Source organism: Eleutherodactylus coqui, chromosome 6, assembly GCF_035609145.1.
Source record: "Eleutherodactylus coqui strain aEleCoq1 chromosome 6, aEleCoq1.hap1, whole genome shotgun sequence".
Taxonomy (NCBI): Eukaryota; Metazoa; Chordata; class Amphibia; order Anura; family Eleutherodactylidae; genus Eleutherodactylus; species Eleutherodactylus coqui.
The window spans coordinates 189386346-189408376 of record NC_089842.1 but is presented as its reverse complement, the minus strand read 5'-3'; the positions used below and the strand labels follow the sequence as shown (position 1 = coordinate 189408376).

The window sequence follows — 22031 nt, the reverse complement described above, 5'->3', positions numbered from 1 at the left end:
GAGATCAGAATTTTTAAATGAAAAGCAATTACAAAAAGTCTGAATTTCCCAAAACAGATTGATTACACTCTTTTCTTTTTTTTTTTTTTTTTTAAAGGTGTACACAGCCATTAAGGCCCGTTAATTTTTTTTTACCTTGAAATGAACTGGAAGAGCAAAAAACAAATGAAAAAAAGTTTTAGTTGCAAAAAGTGGACAGAGCCTTGTTTTACCAGTCCTGTAGTTTCACCGTGACATTACTAGTTGGATATGGGATGGGCTTACCGCAGTGGGGGAAGTCTGATAGAATTCATATCCACCGCCTTCTGGTACACTGCTTCTGCATTTCTAATTCGGAGTGCCTTTCTTAAAGGAGGTTGAAAGCACTCATGTCTTGGAAACACACCCTTGAGCCCTCATTCCAGATACATACTGTACCTCTCATCAGATTTGTAAGGCAAATTACACTTTTAAGGGCAGTTTATCTCCAAACCACAGCAATCAGTGTAAACAGCTATTAGTCACTGAGGGGCAAATTTATGAGCTTTTACTGCTGAGGTTTGCCAACAAATCAAATCCTACTCTTTGCATATAATGAGCACACAAGTACCTACCTGCTGTGGTGAAAGGACTTTATTTTGGGCTGAAGTAGAACGAACAAGACAATAAGGAGCAATATCAAGGCCACTGAGCTAGCAGTTGAGGCCACAATGGATAGCGTTGGGACCCCGAAGCTGGTATTTCTGTTGGTTTCTAAAATACAAGGTGAAGAATTAGAAATACTCCTCAAAATATATTAAAAAACAGGAAAGACTCGAGCAGTCCAGACAACCTACCTTGGCTAAGTCTGCAGCTTACTCCCATAGGTGGGCTCCAAGCGCCATTCTTGCAGGTTAGGAATTTATAGTCCCCTTTCAACATGTAACCCTCTGCACAGAAGTACTCTATAACACTATTCGAGATGAAGGGCTTTTCACAGTGTGGAGAGTGACATATGAATCCACCGTTTTCTGGCTCCGGAGGTGGAGGGCACACTGCATGTAAGAACATACAACACGTAAGAGTTGGCACCACATAGCACCCACGTCATGACACAATCCGTATACATAGGATTTTCCCATGTGAAATACTCCTCACACTACAATGGATAAATGCATGGCTCCAAAGCATCAGACATGAGTTGGAGGATTCGTTTATGCTGCTTGATTAGAAACCGGTAGGTAGCACATTCATATATAGCACAAGAAAAGGCTATATGGCCGTCAAAAGGACAGTCTTGACACCTGTTAGGGTCTATGGACACATTCAACTTATGTGCTTGGAACAGTGTGAATAGACCAGAGAACACCCTCCCCACTAGTCCAACGTCCCCTAGAAAGGCCGACTAGCTAATGTGTATTAGATGTTCGACCAAACATTCATTTGGTAGATGTCAGAGACCTGCTTGATTTTTTTTCTTCTTAAAGCGGTCCTCCTACTTTTAGCCGTTTTCCCCGACAGCTCTGTACATTGCACAGTGGCTCGGGTTGGTACTGAAGGCTGAATCCTATTGAAGTGAATGGGAGTCAGCCCGCAGTACCAAGATAAGCCACTGCGCAAAGTACGGAGCTGAAAACAGATAGAAGTGGGGAAATCCCTTTAAGGATAAGCCACCGCTAGTTATCTCGCCATGTGTAAGGGGAAATCTGGAGGAATAGTATTGAAGATGTACAACAGCTGTTACTAAGATATGTATAAGAGATAGGGTTTGACTCTGGCCAACAAATGACCTTCCTTGGGACATGCAATGTCAAGTAAATGTACTTGAAGATACAACCTAGCGCTTGCAGAGTGACACCACTATTCTGATTTAATCAAGTCGAGTGGATAGATGAAGAGTGCACGGCAAAGCCATGGGCAAGTCAAGGCAAGACTACATTTAATGTCTCTGAGCAGATGGCGTGTTCCCTCGGGACTCCATATTTAGTGTGATGTGTCCGCGTGGCGTCAACAGCTGAGAGCACACGCTGATCTCCATCAGAGGCCGCACAGACAGGACGCTTCTGAGGACGACATTTATGTGGTTCCAGCAGCTGAGGCAGAACATCAATAACAGCAAGAAACCACACTGGTGAGAACACAGCCTGTGAGGGGGCAGGGAGGGGAACGAGCCCAAGTACGGAGACCAGTGTGAGGAGAGTACACACCAGAAACACCGAGTAATACAGAATATGTGCTTCACCGCCACAATCACATACATGTGTCACGCAGAGTCCAGGCGACGAGACAGAGCTATACAAGTGGCCTCGCTGAGCAAGCATTATAAAAAGGCAGTGTTCACACAGCAAGGACACGCTGCAGAATTTGGCGTTTTTCCAGTGCGATTTTGAGTTTATGCGGAATTTCCTCTACGGTACCATGTTGCTCCATATTATTTCTGTTTAATTCTGCTACAGAAGTTTACAGAAAAAAGACACTTCTACAGTTTGTCCTCAACATTAAAATCGGCTCCATAAGTACAATTATGCAGCGGATATTTCCTCTCCATGTAGACAAATCACTAAAACTCATTCATTTACCTGGGATTGCAAAAAGCTGCGGATTGAATCCCGGAAATTCCAGAGTGCATCCATCCCTTGTGAACGTAGCCTAAAAAGGGTTTACCGGAATTACAAGTTACCCACTATCCTGTGGATAGGGAATAACTCGCTGATCAGTGGGGGTCTCGCCACTGAGACCTCCCCCGCCACTATTCAGAACGATGGTCCCTTTTCCTCAGTCATCCTCACTGCACCCCTTATAACTTGTGATTTTGATACAACCTCTTTAAAAGGATATAGGATATGCCATAAAAGTCTACACCTTTGGAACAATCGTTCTAGAACCATCCTAATATTCTGCTCCATATGACTGACTTATCCGTGCATCTTAAAAGGAGCTATCCAGGTCAGAGCTACCAATGGTCTATCCTCGGGAGAAGTCATCAATAGTTGACCAGCAGTGGTCCACTGAGCCGCTGTCAGTGTGTGTATGGAGTCGGAAGTTAACAGCTCTGTACAAACTGCAGTGGCCTGGGTTGGTAATGAATTCAATGGGAACAGTGCCTGCAAGTACCACTAATGATAGACCCTGAAGATAGATCAATAGTTAAGGGGTGGAGAATTGCTTTAATTGAAGGTAAATCTGCACGCTGTCTATTTTGAAACAGCCCTGCCCATTTCACCAAATGTAAACATACCCGAGCGGCAATAGCGACATGCCCACGGCGGCCCCGAGCGGCAATAGCGACATGCCCACGGCGGCCCCGAGCGGCAATAGCGACATGCCCACGGCGGCCCCGAGCGGCAATAGCGACATGCCCACGGCGGCCTCCCCTCCACCCTCCACTCAGTCACTCACAGTTGTAGTGCACGTCCTCCTGCGCCTCTGCCGTCGCAGCTCCCAGGGTCGGCCCAGTCCTCTGTTGCGGTGCTCCCTGCCTCGCTGCTGTCCTCTATGCCAGTGCCGCTGGCCAGGCCCTGCGCTGCCTGTGCTCCCAGCATCGGGCCCGACACTCTCAGCCTCACCGCAGTCCTCTGCCCCCAGCCAATCAGAAGCTGGGAGCGTGAATAAGTTGCTTGACAGGTGTATAATGTCGCCACCCCTTACTTTCGGTGGTGACATAATACACCAGTACGGAGGAGACGTCGGGGGAAGGAGGATCCCGGCTGCACACTGACGTGTCAGTGTGCACCGGGATCGGCGCTGCTAGCAGCTCAGCTGCGTGAATGCTGACAGGGAAGCCGCGGCCCCTGCCAGTATTCACAAGTGGTGAGCAACGATGGCAGTGCGTGCCAGTAGGGAAGGCTCTGCGTGCCGCCTCTTGGCACGCGTGCCATAGGTTCGCCACCACTTAAATAGATACTACACACAGGAAAATCCCATATAAAAGTTTGGATGTGATGATAAGTGCATACTATCACCCCCCAAAATTGGTGACATAGTCCGTGGAAATTCAGAAGAAACAGCTTGAACTATAAATGACTATGATGAGAAATTGCACCACAACTCTGTACAAAACAGGATTTCAGCATTGCGACAACATACTTCCCCTAACTAGTCACAGCATTCAGAAATAGGAATACTAATTATAATTTACCGCACAATGTGAGAACATGTATATTGTTAAAGGGGTTGTCTCACGAAAGCAAGTGGGGTTAAGTACTTCTGTGTGGCCATATTAATGCACTTTGTAATATACATCGTGCATTAAATATGAGCCATACAGAAGTTATTCACTTACCTGCTCCGTTGCTGGCGTCCCCGTCTCCATGGCTCCGTCTAATTTCGGGGTCTTCTTGCTTTTTTAGACGCGCTTGCGCAGATGGGTCTTCTCCCTTCGGCTCCGCTCGGCAGCAGCGGCGTTTTGGCTCCGCCCCCTTGTACGCGTCATCGCGTAGCTCCACCCCCGTCACATGTGCCGATTCCAGCCTCCTGATTGGCTGGAATCGGCACATGTGACGGGGGCGGACCTACGCGATGATGCGTACAAGGGGTGGAGCCAAAACGCTGCTGCTGCCGAGCCGAAGGGAGAAGACCCATCTGCGCAAGCGCGTCTAAAAAAGCAAGAAGACACCGAAATTAGACGGAGCCATGGAGACGGGGACGCCAGCAACGGAGCAGGTAAGTGAATAACTTCTGTATGGCTCATATTTAATGCACGATGTATATTACAAAGTGCATTAATATGGCCACACAGAAGTACTTAACCCCACTTGCTTTCACGAGACAACCCCTTTAAGGGAAGTACATAGAGGTCAAGAAACCAACAAGCACTTAGAACACATTGAGTTCTACAAGAGAAGATCTAGTGCTACAGGAAGTTATTAACTGAAAAGGAAGCCAAAAATGCAACAGCTGATAGACTGCAGGCCAGGCTCAATCACCGTAGACCCTAGTAGAATCCAAGACGTCAGCCAGCGTGACCCACTGTGGAGATACAGGGCGATCCACTGCTTTGCCAGTTCTATCTTGACACGCATTAAGTTTGCATACACGCCAAGATAGTTTGCTGCCAACCCCTCATGCACTGTCATGTAAGCTGGCCTTAGTCTATACCCCTTCGTTCCACAGATGCACCCTCCTGTCCTAGGATGGGTTTCCACAGACTGCGGCTATTTTGTGGCATTCCTGGCCAAGCCCTTTAAAGTATATTTCAGATTTTGTCGGGTATGAAGTGTCAACTAAAAAGTTCACGTTCCCTAAAAACTGGTAATCTCACACTAGTCTTATGGCAGTGCAGTAAAGATTTGCACAGTTTAGTATATTTGGTGCATCTTTGGCCAGTCTGTGGCCTAGAAGGGGGAAAAAAAAAAAAAAAAAATCTATAAACCAGATTTGCACTATAAATGTACTAATTTCTGTATAAAATTGTAGTAAATGCCCACTTTCCACAAGTGCAGCATAAAAACTGGGAAAAACAAAAAGTTGTAAACACAGTTTACATAAAGTTTTTGGCTTTTTCCACTAGAATTCTGGTATAAATGTGTAGATAAACCCCACTAAACTCTTCAGCAATAGAGGGGCGTGGCCTGCGACCAAGATGGATTGTCGAACCTAAGTAAAGCTCCCCAGGGGACCCTCTAAAATCCTGCCAAAATCCTGGCCCATCTCGCTCCACTCACCTCCCCGAGGCACCGACGGGACCCACACACCCTGCTGCAGCTGCAGAACGAGTGACAGCGGCGCCTCTGTGACCCCACCGGACGGCGGGGACTTCGGGACGAAGCGCGGGAGTGACCGCTCGTCAACGCCCTGCCCGCTCTCCCAGCCGGGACCCGGCGGCGCTGCGCGCCAGAGCCTCCAGACCCGCATTTCCCCGCCACATCATCGGGACCGGTCCCCGGCACCTGAAGCCGGCATTGTAATAGACCGCGGCTCGCTACCAACAGCGGCGCGACCGGCCGCGCCAGACCGTACCGCCCAGCCACCCCCGCCCGCGATCAGTGAAGACCCACACAGACCCAGACAAGGGCCATCCCCCGGACCCCGACGAGACACCTCAGCAGACGCGCCGGCGACTTGTCCAGCTGCCGGATTCCTCCTGTTGCGTCCCGCTGACGGAGCCCCGGGCGAACTCTCCCTGCAAGTCCCGATCAGACTGCGGGCTGGCCTTCCTCTCCTGCCGGACAGGACTCATCAGACCAGCGGCACGCCGACCGGAGCTGCCACGTTGCTGCACTGTGCCAGTCTGCTCGCCGGCACACAGGACCTGCGGCGAATTCCATCTACCGCTGAACTCCTGCTCCAGGAGGCCATAAACCGTGAGTAAACCCTGGTGGGTCACTACCCGGGAGGTCGATGTCCCCTAGGCGATACTGAAGGAGGGGGTCGCCCAACACACTGGGAGCGCCCACTGAATAAAGCCCCTGGCAGGACCCCTCATAGGATAGTAGCCATATCGCAGCCCCCCACATATCCGGGCACCCGGGGCCACCTCTGACCGACTGCGCAAAAGAGGGCAGCGGGAGCAACCGGCCCGTTAAGACACCTACCTGTCTGAAGCCCGAGGGCTATCCCCCTGGAATCACCACAGGACCCCCACCAAACCTCAGGGGCCTAGTCTTTGTGTCTCCTTGAACACCACCTCCTGCCAGTCTGACCGGACTGTATTCCAGGCCCCTACACAGCGCTCCAGGGCCCACAACCCACACCCGCAACTGCTGACCGCAACCAGCTAACACCACCAGGTGTCTCAGGTCACCCAGTTCTCCTTAACATCACGAGCAGGGCTCCTCTCCAGCCCCATACATTCTCTCTCAAAATCATTGCGGAGCCACACTCCTACAGCCTCCATTATCCTCCCCGTTCAATATCTGTTCAACATGAGTACCCGAGCCAAGGGCAGCACTGCAGCCGAAAAACTCAAAGAATTTTCCAGGACAGATACACCTGAACATACACCATGCCCATCGCGAACCACCCAGGCGAGGGAGAGCGTGAGACTCGGGGCAGACCCCAGAACCCACTATGCGACAACTTCTTGAAGCTATTAATATCTGCAAATCCTCTCACGGGCAAAATAGACAAAATCAAAGTGAAGGTTTCCCTGCTGAGGCAAGATTTACAAAATATGCGAGGCAGGATGAGCGAGATGGAAGACCGCGTTTCTAATATTGAAGACTCCCTGAGGCCACTCCCGGCAGCAATACACAAAGCTACTAAACAGTCAGAACTCTGCCAGTCCAAGATGGATGACTTAGAAAATCGCCTCCGCCGTAACAACCTACGGATAATCGGTTTGCCAGATCGAGCAGAGGGCTCCCAACCGGAGATATTCACTGAGAACTGGCTAAAATCTATACTGCGGAACGACATCTTCTCAGCCTCCTTCACCGTGGAGAGAGCCCATCGTGTCCCAACTAAACCCCCGCCTCCAGGCCCCCCCCCCCCCCCCCCGCGCCCCTTCCTGGCAAGGATTCTAAACTGCAGAGACCGTGACGTTGCACTGCGTCAAGCCAGACTTAAAGGCCCACTCAAATACAACAATTCGGTGATCTCCATTTTTCCTGATTTTTCCGCGGATTTACAGAAGCAGAGAGCCACCTTTATAGAGGTCAAGAGAAAATTCAAGGACAGAAACATCCCTTACTCCATGGCCTACCCTGCCCGCCTGCGCATCGTAGCGGACGGAAAAGTCCTTTTCATGCAGTCACCAGACGAAGCCATGGAATGGCTCCATATGCATCCCATACCACCCGCGGACGCTGGATCCTAAATATGTTGTAGCTATATTCTAAATCTTATTTACAATGTTGCCTTCTATAATTCCCCTGGCCTACTGGGAACAATGCGCAATTAATAATTATTAACTCCAATATCGGGACCTCAACATACAATAAACAAGACGCAAAACCTATTCGGCTCAGTCGGTGCCACTACTTCCCTTAAGGCCATAGGAATTTCCCCTACTTGTAACAACCGTTACTCTCTCAATAGAGCGTAACTTAAAGTTTTCTTTTCTTGACATTCCCGTTATATGTTAAACGGAATGTCACATGTTAATTGTTTGTGTAATTATAGTTCAGTTTTTGTTAAATTTCCAGAGAGTCCGCGCTGGTGCCACTACTTTACTATCATATGCAAAATGTCGTCGCTCTTAAACGCCCTATTTGTGACTTACCATTTTATACTACTTAAATGACGTTAACATGCTTCAGTTGGAATGTGAGAGGCCTGGGTACCGCCGCCAAGCGCAAAGCTGTTTTCTCATACATCAAACAATTTAACCCTCACATTGTATGTTTGCAGGAAACTCATCTTACTACAGAAAGAGCCGAATTTCTCAAAAAGCCTTGGGTCCAATGGGTAAACCATTCCTTTCACACCACCTTTTCCAGGGGGGGTATCACTCCTCATCCACAAAACAGTAAGATGGAACCTGATTAGCACCCATAGAGACCCCGAAGGGAGATTTATTTTCGTATATGCGGAAATAGATTCTAAGCCCTATACCATCTTATGTATATATAACCCGCCCCATAACAATCTATATCCTTTAAAAGTGGCCATAGCATTCGCCCACCAATACCCCCTGGCAGATGTCATCTGCATGGGGGACTTTAACCAAGTAATGGACTCAAATATAGACAGGTTCCATACATCCTCCACAGCCCCTACCACAGCTAAATCCCCCCTGCAACAGCTAACTGACAGTGTGGGGTGGGTAGATTTCTGGCGCATCAATCACCCCACTGCCCATGAATACACCTGTCACTCCCTGGGACACAACACCCTATTCAGAATCGATTATATATTCGGCTCCCCATCTCTAGAAATTCATCTCTCCAACAAAACACACTGCCCGCGAGGCATCTCTGATCACTGCCCGATACTATTATCCTTAGAATTCCCCCAATACAAGATCATCCCCACCTGGAAAATACATCCATTCTGGCTTAAACTTATCGATACCGGCGACCAAACACCTGCCCACATATCAACCTTTCTGGACGTCCACAACAACAACACCCACTATGCCCTGAAATGGGATACCCTCAAAGCTTACCTCAGGGGCTGTCTTAAATCTGCCATCACTCACATTAAAAAAAATCTACATTCCAGTCCGACCGCGACATTGAGGCCCGGGTTGTGGAAGCGGAAAAACTATACATTTCGGACCCTACAGACTCCAACAAGGTAGCATGGCTTGGCATGTCCCGCCTGTATAGAATTCAAATCCACGAAAAAAACCAAATGTAAACTATTTTTCACCAAACAATATTACTTCGAACTGGGGAATCAATCCAGCCAACACCATCCTTAAAATCAAAAATCTACAAGGCGAGACGCTCACCGACGCCAAGTTCATCACAGAACGATTTAGAGAATTCTATGCCAATCTCTACAGCTCCTCTACTAACAAATCTATTACAGACACCCTCAGCTACCTCCAAGATCTGGTGTTCCCAACACTCAATGCCGACCAAATAGCGCTTCTAGAGGCCCCAATCTCCCTAGAAGAAATCCAACAAACCATCCAAGATATGGCACTCAACAAATCCCCAGGCCCAGATGGCCTTCCCATTGAAGTATACCAAAAATATAGCGAACACCTTACCCCACTGCTGCACGAAACATTACTCCAGGCCCAACTAGGCAACTCCCTTCCTCCCTCCTTTTATAAAGCCACTATAATCGTCCTACTAAAGCCTAACAAAAACCCGCTAGACTGTAGCTCCTATCGACCCATTTCGCTAGTCAACGCAGACTATAAAATTCTAACCAAAGTCCTAGCAACTAGACTAAACCAAGTCATTCTCTCCATCATACATCCAGCCCAAACTGGCTTCATGCCAGGGAAGTCTACAACGATCAACATACGCAAAGTCCAGACCGCCATTCAGATTGGTACCAAATTCAACATGTCCTGGGCCCTCGCGTCACTGGACATGATGAAAGCCTTCGACTCCCTGGAGTGGAGCTTCCTAGAGGCCTGCCTTCACCGCTTCGGTTTCGGTCCCCAATTCATACACTGGATCAAGATTATATATAAATCCCCAAGCGCCAACGTGGCGGTGAACGGTATCCCATCGTCCAACTTCTCACTGACCAGGGGCACCCGTCAGGGCTGCCCACTATCCCCGGCTTTATTCGCCATAGCCATTGAGGCTCTGGCGATCCGCTTGAGATCCACTCCCGCCGTAACCGGAATCAGGTGGGGGGGCCTGGAGAGTAAGGTGGGCCTTTATGCGGATGACACGATCCTTTTCTTATCAAACCCTGAAGCCTCCTTCCCCCAGGCTTTGTACCACATTGACAAATTCGCCCAATTTTCAGGCCTACAAGTCAACTGGTCCAAATCCACGATCCTGTACATGGACCATAACTCTGTGATAGATCCCTCAGTAGCTAGATACGGCCTGGCAGTGGTTTCCACATTCAAATATCTTGGGATAAACATAACCCGAAACCACAACAAGGCCCTGGAGGAAAACATTAACCCTCTATTTAAAACCATAAGACACAAACGTAAACAATGGTCCAGGTTGCCCCTATCAGTTGCAGGACGTATAAACCTAGTCAAAATGGCTATACAACCGAAATGCCTATACATTTTACAACATATGCCTATGATCGTCCCCAAACGGTACTTCCAATCCCTAAACTCCTACATCTCTTCATTCATATGGGGCTCATCGAGGCCTAAACTAAGCTTAATGTCACAACAGAGACCCAAGAACCAGGCTGGAATGTCCCTCCCAGACCTTAGATTATACTACCTAGCTGGCCAGCTACGTAATATCCGTCCGTGGTTTCAGAATACAGGAAAACCCATCACAGACCAATACTTTGAACATCAAGTGAAAGGCAACAATCTGTTGGTGTATTTGGAGTTCCCCGATTGCTCTAACCCCTCCGATTTATTATCACTCCATAGACTGGCGCTGAGTGTGTGGAGGGAAGCAAAATCCCTCCAGAGATTTGCTGATACGGTATCCGATCTCCCTCTCTGGAATAACCCAGGCCTGACGGCTTTGCAGTCAGTCCCGGACCCCCAATACTGGAGGAACCTGAGGGTCGTTTCACTGAGAGATGTATACACAGACGGCATACTCCCTACATTCACCCAGCTGCGCGACTCAATACAATCCCCACACCTTCAACTATTCAGATTCTTTCAACTCAGGCACGCACTGTCCACCCAATTCCCCCCCCCCCCCCAACTCTACTCAGATATCCAATTTCCCTACAATCGGAATCCTTAAATCCCAGGGACCCAGGGGCTTGATTTCGGCACTCTATACACACCTGCTTTCAGCTAAAATAAACCATAACCCGCTTCCAGTCTTTAATAAATGGACGCTCTCCATCCCATCCCTCACAACTGAAGATTGGACAGACATCATGGAATCCCACCTGTCTGTCTCTCCTGCCGTGAACAATAAACTGATCCAACTTTATATAATCCATCAAGCTTATCTCACCCCTAGCCGACTACACAAAATGGGCAACATCTCCTCAAACTCATGCCACAGATGCCACCAACCTGGGGCGAATTTTTGGCATCTAATCTGGGACTGCCCACCAATCAACAACTTCTGGTCTGACATTACAGCCTTTACAAACTCACTTTTATTATCCCCTTTCACTATATCAATGGACCCCAAAATAATCCTATTTGGTTTATTGCCGGAAGATCAATGGCCCAAATATACACGCACCTTCCTCAGGAAAATACTGTTCCTGGCCCGCAAGGTGGTAGTACTACACTGGATGGCTGCAGGCCCACCCCTACTAACACAATGGATAAAACTAATAAATGATGTCATTCCCTATGAAAAAATTATTTATAAAAACAGGGGATGCCTGGGTAGGTTTCAGGAGGTCTGGGGCCTCTGGCTCATCAACCGCTATACTTTATCATCAACCTGATCTTTATCCGGGCTCCTACCCTCCTCCGCCCCCCTTTATATCTTCCCTCTCTCGCATCTCTCTCATTCCTCTCTACGTTCCATTCGCATTTCTGATGCACTCCTCCTCTCCATCAGGCGTTGAGCGGCTGCCCGGCGCGGGCTCTCTGGCACTCTCTCCCCCCCTTATTGTTATTTAACTGTACATGAAACCAAGTAAAACTAAAAAAAGCAATGCCTTTATTGACCAGTTTATATAGGTACAGATCAGCTCTAGGTGTACTTATACGCATATATATTACTCGCATATAAATATCCATTGTTTTGTATGATGCTTTTTTCTAAATAAGTAAGTATGCTCTGTACCATGATCTTTGTATTCTGACAAATAAAACAAAGTTAAAAAAAAAAAAACTCTTCAGCAATCGTTCTTGTGAAGGCAGTGCTCTTGAAGAGCAATATGAGAATTCATGCGCTCTCAGCTTTCCGCTTCTGGTGTGACGTGGGACGATCCTTCTAGAACTGCTGCTTTAACAAACCCAAGTCTTTCCCTCCAGTGCTCCAATTGAATCAGTAACCAAATCAATGCAGCATATTTACTAGTGCAGCCCAACCTTTTGACAAAATGCTCCAAAATTTGGCATATTTCTAGCTCATAATGTCACATTAAGTTTAAAACTATTTATGAAGCAAATGCACCAGAAAGAATAATGAAAGGACAGATTTAACACAACAACATGCATGGAGCTTGCATGCTCTCCCCGTGTTTGTGTGGGTTGTAGGGATGTTCATACCGTCCTGTAGACCAACAGCTGATAGCTGGGCATGGCAGTTCGCTGCAAAACAATGGGAAGGAGAAGACTGTGTGACATCAGCCTTAGGCCGGGCTCACACCAACGGGTTGGATTCTGCATGCGGAAAAAAATATATATATATCATGGAAAGTAATTGCGAATGGTTGTGGAATGCACACTCATGCACAGCGTATCATCCGTGCGAAAAAAGATCAGATAGTGAAAAAAAAAAACATTAAGAAAAGAATGGTAGAACATCCCTCAGGTGAGATTCGCCCTCTCTCCTATATAGTTTTAAAGGGGTTGTCCCGCGAAACAAAGTGGGGGTATACACTTCTGTATGGCCATATTAACGCACTTTGTAATGTACATTGTGCATTAAATTATGAGCCATACAGAAGTTATTCACTTACCTGTTCCGTTGCTAGCGTCCTCGTCTCCATGGTGCCGTCTAATTTTCAGCGTCTAATCGCCGGATTAGACGCGCTTGCGCAGTCCCGTCTTCTTTTCTGAATGGGGCCGCTCGTGCCGGAGAGCGGCTCCTCGTAGCTCCGCCCCGTCACGTGCCGATTCCAGCCAATCAGGAGGCTGGAATCGGCAATGGACCGCACAGAAGCCCTGCGGTCCACCGAGGGTGAAGATCCCGGCGGCCATCTTCACCAGGTAAGTAAGAAGTCACCGGAGCGTGGGGATTCAGGTAAGCACTATCCATTTTTCTTTTTTAACCCCTGCATCGGGTTTGTCTCGCGCCGAACGGGGGGGGGGGGGGGCTATTGAAAAAAAAAAACCCGTTTCGGCGCGGGACAACCCCTTTAAGCGATTTCACTGCCTGTATGCAGTGTTCATTGCATAAGGACAGTGATTCCCGCTTATCCATCAATGGAGCTAGTCTGCACGATTTTTCTTCTGGTAGCGGAATCCGCAATTCCTAGCTACACACCTGAGCTAACTGGAGAAAGATCATGCCTTTCAATGCTTGCGTATTGTCCGCGTGGATATCGATCATGAAATCCGCAATTCAAATCTGCTCGTGTGAGCCTGGCCTTAGGCCTCACGTCAACGGGGAAATTATATTTAGCAAATCCGCACGGAAAAAAAAACGCAAATCCGCATCCCAAAGGAAAGCATTGACCATCTGCAGTTAATTAAATAGCTGCGGATGTTATTTTATGCAATTTGCGGATTTCACGTGTGTGAAAAAAACGCAACATGCTCCATTTTAGTGCAGGTCACACATGTGGAGCTCATAGAGCTCATATCTTAATTGATTTCCCGAATGGAAAAAGAAATAAAAAACACACGACAATTATAGTGGGCCTGGTTTTCCCCGTGGACATGAGACCTTAAGAGTTTTCTACCATCCACCCATTGAGAAAGCCCTAAGGGGGCTCTGCTGTACTTACCTGGATGCCCGGTACAATGTGCAGCTGAATAGGATGGCTCTAGCACTGCTGTCATTGGTAGGAGCTGTCCTATACAGTTGTACAGAGCTGCAGAGAAGTAGGTGGTCAGGGAGCTCTGGCAATGTGCGCTCCTGATAGCGGTTGCAGGAAACGACACAAGGTGGAATGAAATTAATCTCTCAATAATTATATACTTTTGGGAGAAAGAAAAATCTGACAGAATTACATTGTATAACATGGGAATACTCCTTTAAAGCAGCGCCAGGCTGGCCCTACAGTTGTCATCTGATGCCACCATACATACCATCTATCAATAAGCAGATGGACCGCTTCCCATACATATGTTAGAAGAGAACCATGACAGCGTCATACTATAGAACATGGAGTGATACACGGGGCCGTCAGAGAATAGGCAATTATGTCATTTGCTGGATAGGTATCAAGGCACTATCTTACATAACGGCAGATTTGTGTGTGGGAGAGAAACTTTCACAATTGGAATGGAATACCCATAAAAGTAAAGGCTGCGATGTTCTCAGTACATCAGGGACATTTTATTGTCAGGTCTAGAAGAGGATAGGCAGCCCTACAATGAATGGAAGTGCAGAACATTATGTTTCCAGTAAACATTTTAGAAATTGACGCTTCATTTCATTCTTCTATGTAATCGCTGTCCTTGACGTGTCTTTTATAGCTTGTACACTGAATGCAGGCCGCAGGGTAATAACATGCATGTAACATGACAGCAGAAGGGATGTAGGGCATTTGGGCAGCACCAAACCATCAAGGTGGACTGAAGTGGCCATCTAACCTTGTCGATAATGACTTATTACTACTGTACACACTAGCATGACTGCTCAATTCACATGCACCTATTGCCTTTCTCTACACTCCTCACATTACAGTCCACTTGGCATCTGTATTGGCGCACACAGCGCTTGGCAGAAAGAAAAAAAAAGTGTCAAGGTATAAATAGCTCCACTAAATCTGTATTTAGCACTTTTCACAAACAGAGAAAGTTGGCGCACATGAGCAAACCATAAAATAGATAGTAAAAGGTGTCAGAACACCAACACTGGCAACAGAGTTCAGAAAACTAAGAATTTGGCTACTCATTAAAGGGCCACTCCCACGAAAACACTTTTTCCTCCCTGCACCTCTCAACTAATTGCCCATCACACTCTAAAAGTCTCCTCTGTGTATAGCAGCCACTTCCATGCAGTGCAGCTTCCTTTCTGATGTTTATCAGATGCCATATTGATGGGATTTTTGCTTTAAATTTCACCAGGAGGCCAAACATAACAGGAGCCACGGCGGGAGACTGGAGGACCACAGGACAAGGGAGAAGAGCGGCAGGGTGACCGACAGGAGCCAAGAGGGCCAGGAGTTCGAACATGACTGGAGGCGTGAGGGAAGAGCGGAGGACCCGAGGACAAGTGACAGCAGTGGGGTTCACTGAGCGCAGCCGGCGGGGACAAGTTACAGCAGCCAAGCACAGCGGCGGAAGGGGAAAGTGAGTAGGCAGCGCAACTTGCAGCCAAGTATGCCCCCATACTTGTGGTGGAGACAGGATACAACAGTACCCATCATCAGTTACTGTGATAGGAATGGTCTGTATCGCCCCTCTAAACGGTGTGTGGTAGGTTCCATATAACAGCAGCACACAGGCTAAGAAACTTAACATATCACCCTAACTAAATCTGCACTGGTAAGAATTTAGATCACAAGACTGAGGAAAAAGATGTCAGGCGTTCAGATAAGAATGGAATAACCAACAAGGCAAAACTAGCTCACTTATATACTGAGGGAATAGCTACATCATGAATGGAAAAAGTTCGCTGAAGAGACCCTTTATAAAAAAAATAAAAAAATAAAAGATTTTGGGGGCGTGGCTTAGCAATCACAGGGAGAAGACGTTCTCAGCGCAGCTCCGGCATAGAAAACAAGGAATCCCAGCAGCTGAAGCCCTCCTTAATCCTACCTGCACCGTTCAGGACCTGTTGCATTGCCCCACCACGTAGGGACACGGAGCCGCGGCCTAGAACAGCTGCAACCCCCTGCGGTTTGGCATGGCGGGCCCGGGACTGAAAACACCCGACGCGACCATTTCCGCTGCTCCCACACACCGATGGCGGCACCGAAGGCACACAACTCACCCTCCGATGCCCCACATAGGTGCGGAAACCCGGCGAAATTAGCTCCGGAGGCCCTCCCGAGGAGGGAGCAGCCGTCTGAAGGGTCCAATGGCCCGATCGGACGTCATTACCGGCGGCAGCCTAACATTAAGCACAGGTCCAGAGCACACTTTCTCAACCCCCTGAGCCATGGAGATCCCCAGAAGCGGCATTGCGGCCACCATCAGGTACAGCGGCATAGACCACAGAGCCGCACGGCTGCCATCTTGCAAAGTGGCCTGCCGCGCTGAGTGAGGCCACGGACTTAAGTTTTGGGACCTCCCTACAAGGCTCCTGCAAGCCTGGTGGGCACCTCAAGGTAGGGAGTAAAAGGAACGGTTCCCACAACTCCAGCTATAGAACCCACTGCTAGCGGGAAGGTCAGCCAAGAGCCCCCAGAAGTCTAGAGGACCAGATCTACCCCTCCTGGATCCAGGTCTCATCCCAACAAGTTCCCGAGTAGTCGGGGGACAAGGAGAAAAGAGGGAGCGAGTGTGAGCCCCGTCTTGCATATATACCAGAACATGAGACACTCTCAAAGCTAGCAAGCAGGTGATTACTTCCTCACATTTTGTGTATATCTAATTTACTAGCTGGATAAGATTGTGCGTTGATCAAATTAGCAGCAATACCTCGCCACTGGCTCCCCAGCTTTACCCACACCAAAGACCTGCAAAGACGCCTACTCGAAGCACCCACCGCTTGTTGCCCCACCTCCCCACATAGGGATAAGTTCATACACAGTCACTGGAATGACAACGGTCTTTAGATGAGCTGTGCTCTGCCTCCTTCTCAGTCATCAGAACAGAAATGCCATACACCACCACCCTAGACAATACATTGCTCAGTGAACCTAATATGTCCAGGAGAATCAGTAGGCAGAACAAAGCACAACCTTCAACCACTCAGAGTACTCTACCAGAACTTCTCAAGCAATCAATTCACCCCTCTTTCACAAATGGATCCGCCATCATATACCCTTGATACAGAAGAGGCTTCCCACAATGGTCACATTATCGACCCAAATATTCCGCCTGAAAATACTAATCTCTCCGCATCAGAAACTATGCTTCTCAACCATATCAAGAAATTGTTTAGAGATGAGCTTCAGACCACGGTGCGCGATATTTCTAAACAGATTAACGATCTAGGCCAACGCACCAACGACCTTGAACAAAAAACTGACGAAATTATTGACGCACTAGACTACAAGCGAGCAAAATGGGACGATTACGCCGCAAAAGGTAAAAGCCCTCGAGTTAAAGTGTGAGGATCTCGAGAATCAGAGTAGAAGAGCCAATATCCGTATCCGGGGCCTCCCTGAATCCATCACCAACTTGAAGGAAGCGGCCATTAACTTCTTTTCTGCACGCCTACCTCAGGTGGCACGATTCTTTCCGCATAGATAAACTACACCGTGCCCTTTCAAAACCAGCTAATTCTGATCTCCCGAGGGACACCATTTTGAAACTGCACTATTCCGAGATGCGGGATCAACTTCTGCTGGCTGCCCGTAAACTGGACTCGCTTCCGGGAGTACCCTCCTCTGTTCAAATATTTGCTGACATTGCTCCCTCCACCCTGGCTAAATGGCGACTCCTGAGACCCATCACCTTAGCGCTGCAACGAGCAAACATCAGGTATTGATGGAATTTCCCATTCGTTCTACTCATCCGCATCAACCAAAGATCGTTTTTTATTAGGTCACTAGAAGAAGGAAAGCTTATGCTGGAGGAAGAACAAATCCCTTGAAGTCAAGAGTGGTAGATCTCCCAGACCACAGCGGCCGGTTCGCTCCTGGACAACGGTAGGAAATCCTCGCCCTGGGGCAGCCTCAGCAGACCATCGAGATTCGACCACCTAAGACAGGCAACGTATTTTCTGACTTTCTTTGCGGTTTCTCTGTTAGTTCAGGAATACAAGGTTTCATAGCATGTTTCCTTAACGGCATGAGACAGTTTTTTTTTTTCTCCAGGTACCCCTCTTTATTTCTCAGTGGTTTCACGCTCTGGGACGGGGCGGGGAAATTTGATGCCCACTCCCTTCCAGACTCAGAGTGCACCCCCTATATATGTACGGGGGAACTCTCAGTTTGGGATTTGCTTGGTCTTGGAACCAAACGCTGTTTGACATTATGAAAGTTCTTTCACTATTATATCTGTTTGTACAAATACGCTTCCACACGACATTTGCACTACATCAAGCACTTCAGGGACACTCACGCCTCATGGCATCACCTTAGTATTTCTAAGCTCCCTCCCCTATCCTCACAATGGCCACTATAATTTCGCACAACGTTAAAGGATTTAATTCTCCACTCGAAAGAAAGCATTTGCCAAATACCTCAAAATTAAGCCCGACATTATCTGTCTCCAGGAGACTCACTTCTCATGCTCCTCCTCCTCCGCTCCTAGATACTTTCACCCCAATACTCACGGATTTACTCGTCAGTAGCAGCCAAAAAACACCAAGGAGTTTCCATTCTTTTACATAACTCACTCCCCCTTACGATCGACAAGGTGGAAATAGACCCCTCGGGTAGATTTATTATTTTACAAGGAACTCTACACGACCAAAAACTGACTCTTGTGTACTCCTACGCTCCTGTTAACAATCCCTAAAAATTATTCTCCCAGATCGCCAATAAATTTAAGAAATTACCTAAGGCCTCCATCTACTGGATGGGAGACTTTAACATAGTACTCTCAGCCTCTCTTGATCGCTCATCCCAAGGTTCTGCTAAAATCACCCCAAATCAAAGGACTTTGATTACTGCTACGCTGAAAGAACTAGTGTTGGCAGATAGCTGGAAGAAGGTCCATGGCACAAGGATATACCTTTTTCTCAGCTCCCCATAAATCCTATTCGCGTATCGATTGGGGGCTGGTCTCCACGCATTTACTCCCCACTCTCGCACTGATAAGGCACATACTGTGCGTCTGGCCGGATCATGATATGGTCTTAACACAGTTTGTGGGCCATTTCACACGGCCTGTATCTGGGAACTGGAGACTTAACAAGTCCCTACTGAAAGATCCCATATGCTTTGCCCAGATTTCGGAGCAGCTAGATTTATTTGCAGCAACAAACAAAAATGAAGACACAACCGGTATGGATTTGGCTGGCCCACAAAGCCTTTAATGAGAGGCCAAATCACCCGAATAGCCTCCGTCAAAAAGAGGGGAAAAACCCTGGCTCTAGAGGCGTCTGGCCCTGCTAGAAATAGCCAATCAACAACGCCCTAATATAGCTCTGATAAAGAACATTAAAGATACAAAAATACATATCAACCTTTTGTACACAACTCAAGCAGAAAAGGCCCTTCAGTGGACCCAGTCTACATACTTCAAACTAGCAAATAAGCCCGACAAACTACTGGCTGCTCGACTTAGAACAAAAGGAAAATAGCAACTCTGTATGCTCTATTAGAGCAAAAAAATGGGCCTGCACCTCGAGCCCAGATAAAATAGCCCAGACTTTTTACAACTTCTATAACAAACTATATAAGTACAAACCTCAAAAATCTCCCTCTGCTCCCCAGGACTTTCTGAAGAACATCACTCTCCCAAAACTGATGAAAGCCCCAGGCCCAGACAAAATCCTGACCAGTATCCTAGCTAACCGTTTAAATGACCTCCTTCCCTCACTAATCCTTAAAGGGGTTGTCCCGCGAAAGCAAGTGGGGTTATACACTTCTGTATGGCAATATTAATGCACTTTGTAATGTACATCGTGCATTAATTATGAGCCATACAGAAGTTATTCACTTACCTGTTCCGTTGCTAGCGTCCTCGTCTCCATGGTGCCGTCTAATTTCAGCGTCTAATCGCCCGATTAGATGCGCTTGCGCTGTGCGGTCTTCTTCCTGGTGAATGGGGCCGCTCGTGCCGGAGAGCTGGTCCTTGTAGCTCCGCCCCGTCACGTGTGCCGATTCCAGCCAATCAGGAGGCTGGAATCGGCAATGGACCGCACAGAGCCCACGGTGCACCATGGGAGAAGACCCGCGGTGCATCGCGGGTGAAGATCCCGGCGGCCATCTTGCTAAGGTAAGGAAGAAGTCGCCGCAGCGCGGGGATTCGGGTAAGTACTAAACGTTTTTTTTTTTAACGCATGCATTGGGTTTGTCTCGCGCCGAACCCCCCGCCTATTGAAAAAAAAAACAAAAAAAAACGTTTCAGCGCGGGACAACCCCTTTAAGGACCAAGTTGGCTTTATCCCCTCTCGACAGGCCTCAGACAACATTAGGAAAGTCCTTAACCTTATACATATTTCAAAAATCACACAAAACCCCGTTACTAACCGTGGCCTTAGACATTGAAAAGGCCTTTGACAGCCTCTCTTGGGACTACCTTTTCGCAGGTTTAGAGAAGGCAGGTAATCCAGGGGAGTTTTATCACAGCGCTACGCACGCTTTATTCAACTTCCTCAGCAGAACTAAAAACTTCCCTGCTCTTCAGTCAACAAAATACTGGTACAAAGAGGAACGCGGCAAGGTTGCTCCCTATCACCAGCCCTTTTCACACTGGCAATGGAGCCCCTTGCTCAGGCTATTAGAAACAACTCAAACATTTTAGGCATTGCGGCAGGAGATCAAGAATATAAAGCTAGCCTCTTTGCGGACGATATCCTCCTCACGTTGTCCAGACCCCTTACCTCTCTCCACAATCGAATAGGAACCCTAGATTAATTCGCGGAAGTTTCCGGTTTAGTAGTAAACAGACAAAACAGAAGCCCTATTTCATAATATCCCTCCACACTCAGAAACTTATAGAAATAAATTCTGGCTTCAAAGCCTGTTTGCAATACATCACCTACCTGGGCATTAAGCTCAGCCCCACCCTAAACGTGCTACATAAGTGGAACTAACCCCCTTATTCGCTTCTCTAAAGGTGAAAATAAAAAAGTGGACCCAACCCCCCCCCCCCCTCGTAGATAGGCCGAATTGACTAGGTTAAGATGACAGTTCTCTCCCGACTTCTATATTTATTTAGATACCTCCCTATAGCTATCCCCACAAAGCATATACAAGAGATGCAGAAATTTACCTTTCAATTTATTTGGGGGTGGGGGGGGGGGGAATAAGACCCAGAATTAAACAAAAAAGTAATGCATTATCACAAAAGGGTTGGAGGCCTAACGGTTCCTAATCTGAAAAAATATTATTTAATCGGCCCAACTGTCGCAAATTCCCCCGATATTCGCAGGCACATGGAGACCCCTATGGGTAGATGTGGAGGCCTCTCTTCTAGTGCCGACAGACCTCAGAGCAGTTTTTTGGGACAGAAGCTTAAGAATCACAAATACTCATCATTTATCCCCGTTAACCCACCATTTGTTTATGATCTGGAAGAGAAATAGATTAAAATATGGCATGATGACGCCTGTTTCCCCGCTGCTTCCCGTTATCACTAACCAGGCGTTTCCCCTAAGTATACAGGAAGAGGGCTTTCAATGGTGGCGAACCAGACATTACTCTCCTCTACCACTTTACCCCACAGGGCAAACTCCTCACTCCACAACAGCTGACTGATAGGTACACAGTTCTAGATCGTCTATGGCTCGAAGTGAAGCAAATCTATAGTTTCCTGCACTCTTTGCTAGGCGACACGGGCACCATTATCGTCCCCACGGCCTTTGAAGGATCATGTATCTGGTCCCCACTCCAGCCGGGTGTAATTTCTTCACTTTATGCCACCGTGAACAAACCCCCACCGGGAGCCAAACTACCATTTATGCTCCGCTGGGAGACAGATCTCAATATCTCCCTCTCATTACCAAGGTGGCAGCACTGCTACACATTCATATCAAAAA

General features: G+C 47.7%; 1 protein-coding gene across 1 annotated transcript in view; it reads right to left on the bottom strand.

Moving 5' to 3' along the window:
- Positions 1–22031, bottom strand: part of SUSD6 (sushi domain containing 6) — a 50792-nt gene that overhangs the window by 10532 nt on the left and 18229 nt on the right. Inside the window, exons 3-4 of the mRNA XM_066608496.1 lie at positions 816–1013; positions 594–732 (exon numbers count right to left, since the gene is read on the bottom strand). Coding sequence (XP_066464593.1) covers positions 594–732; positions 816–1013 — 337 coding nt within the window. The remainder of the gene's footprint in view (positions 1–593; positions 733–815; positions 1014–22031) is intronic.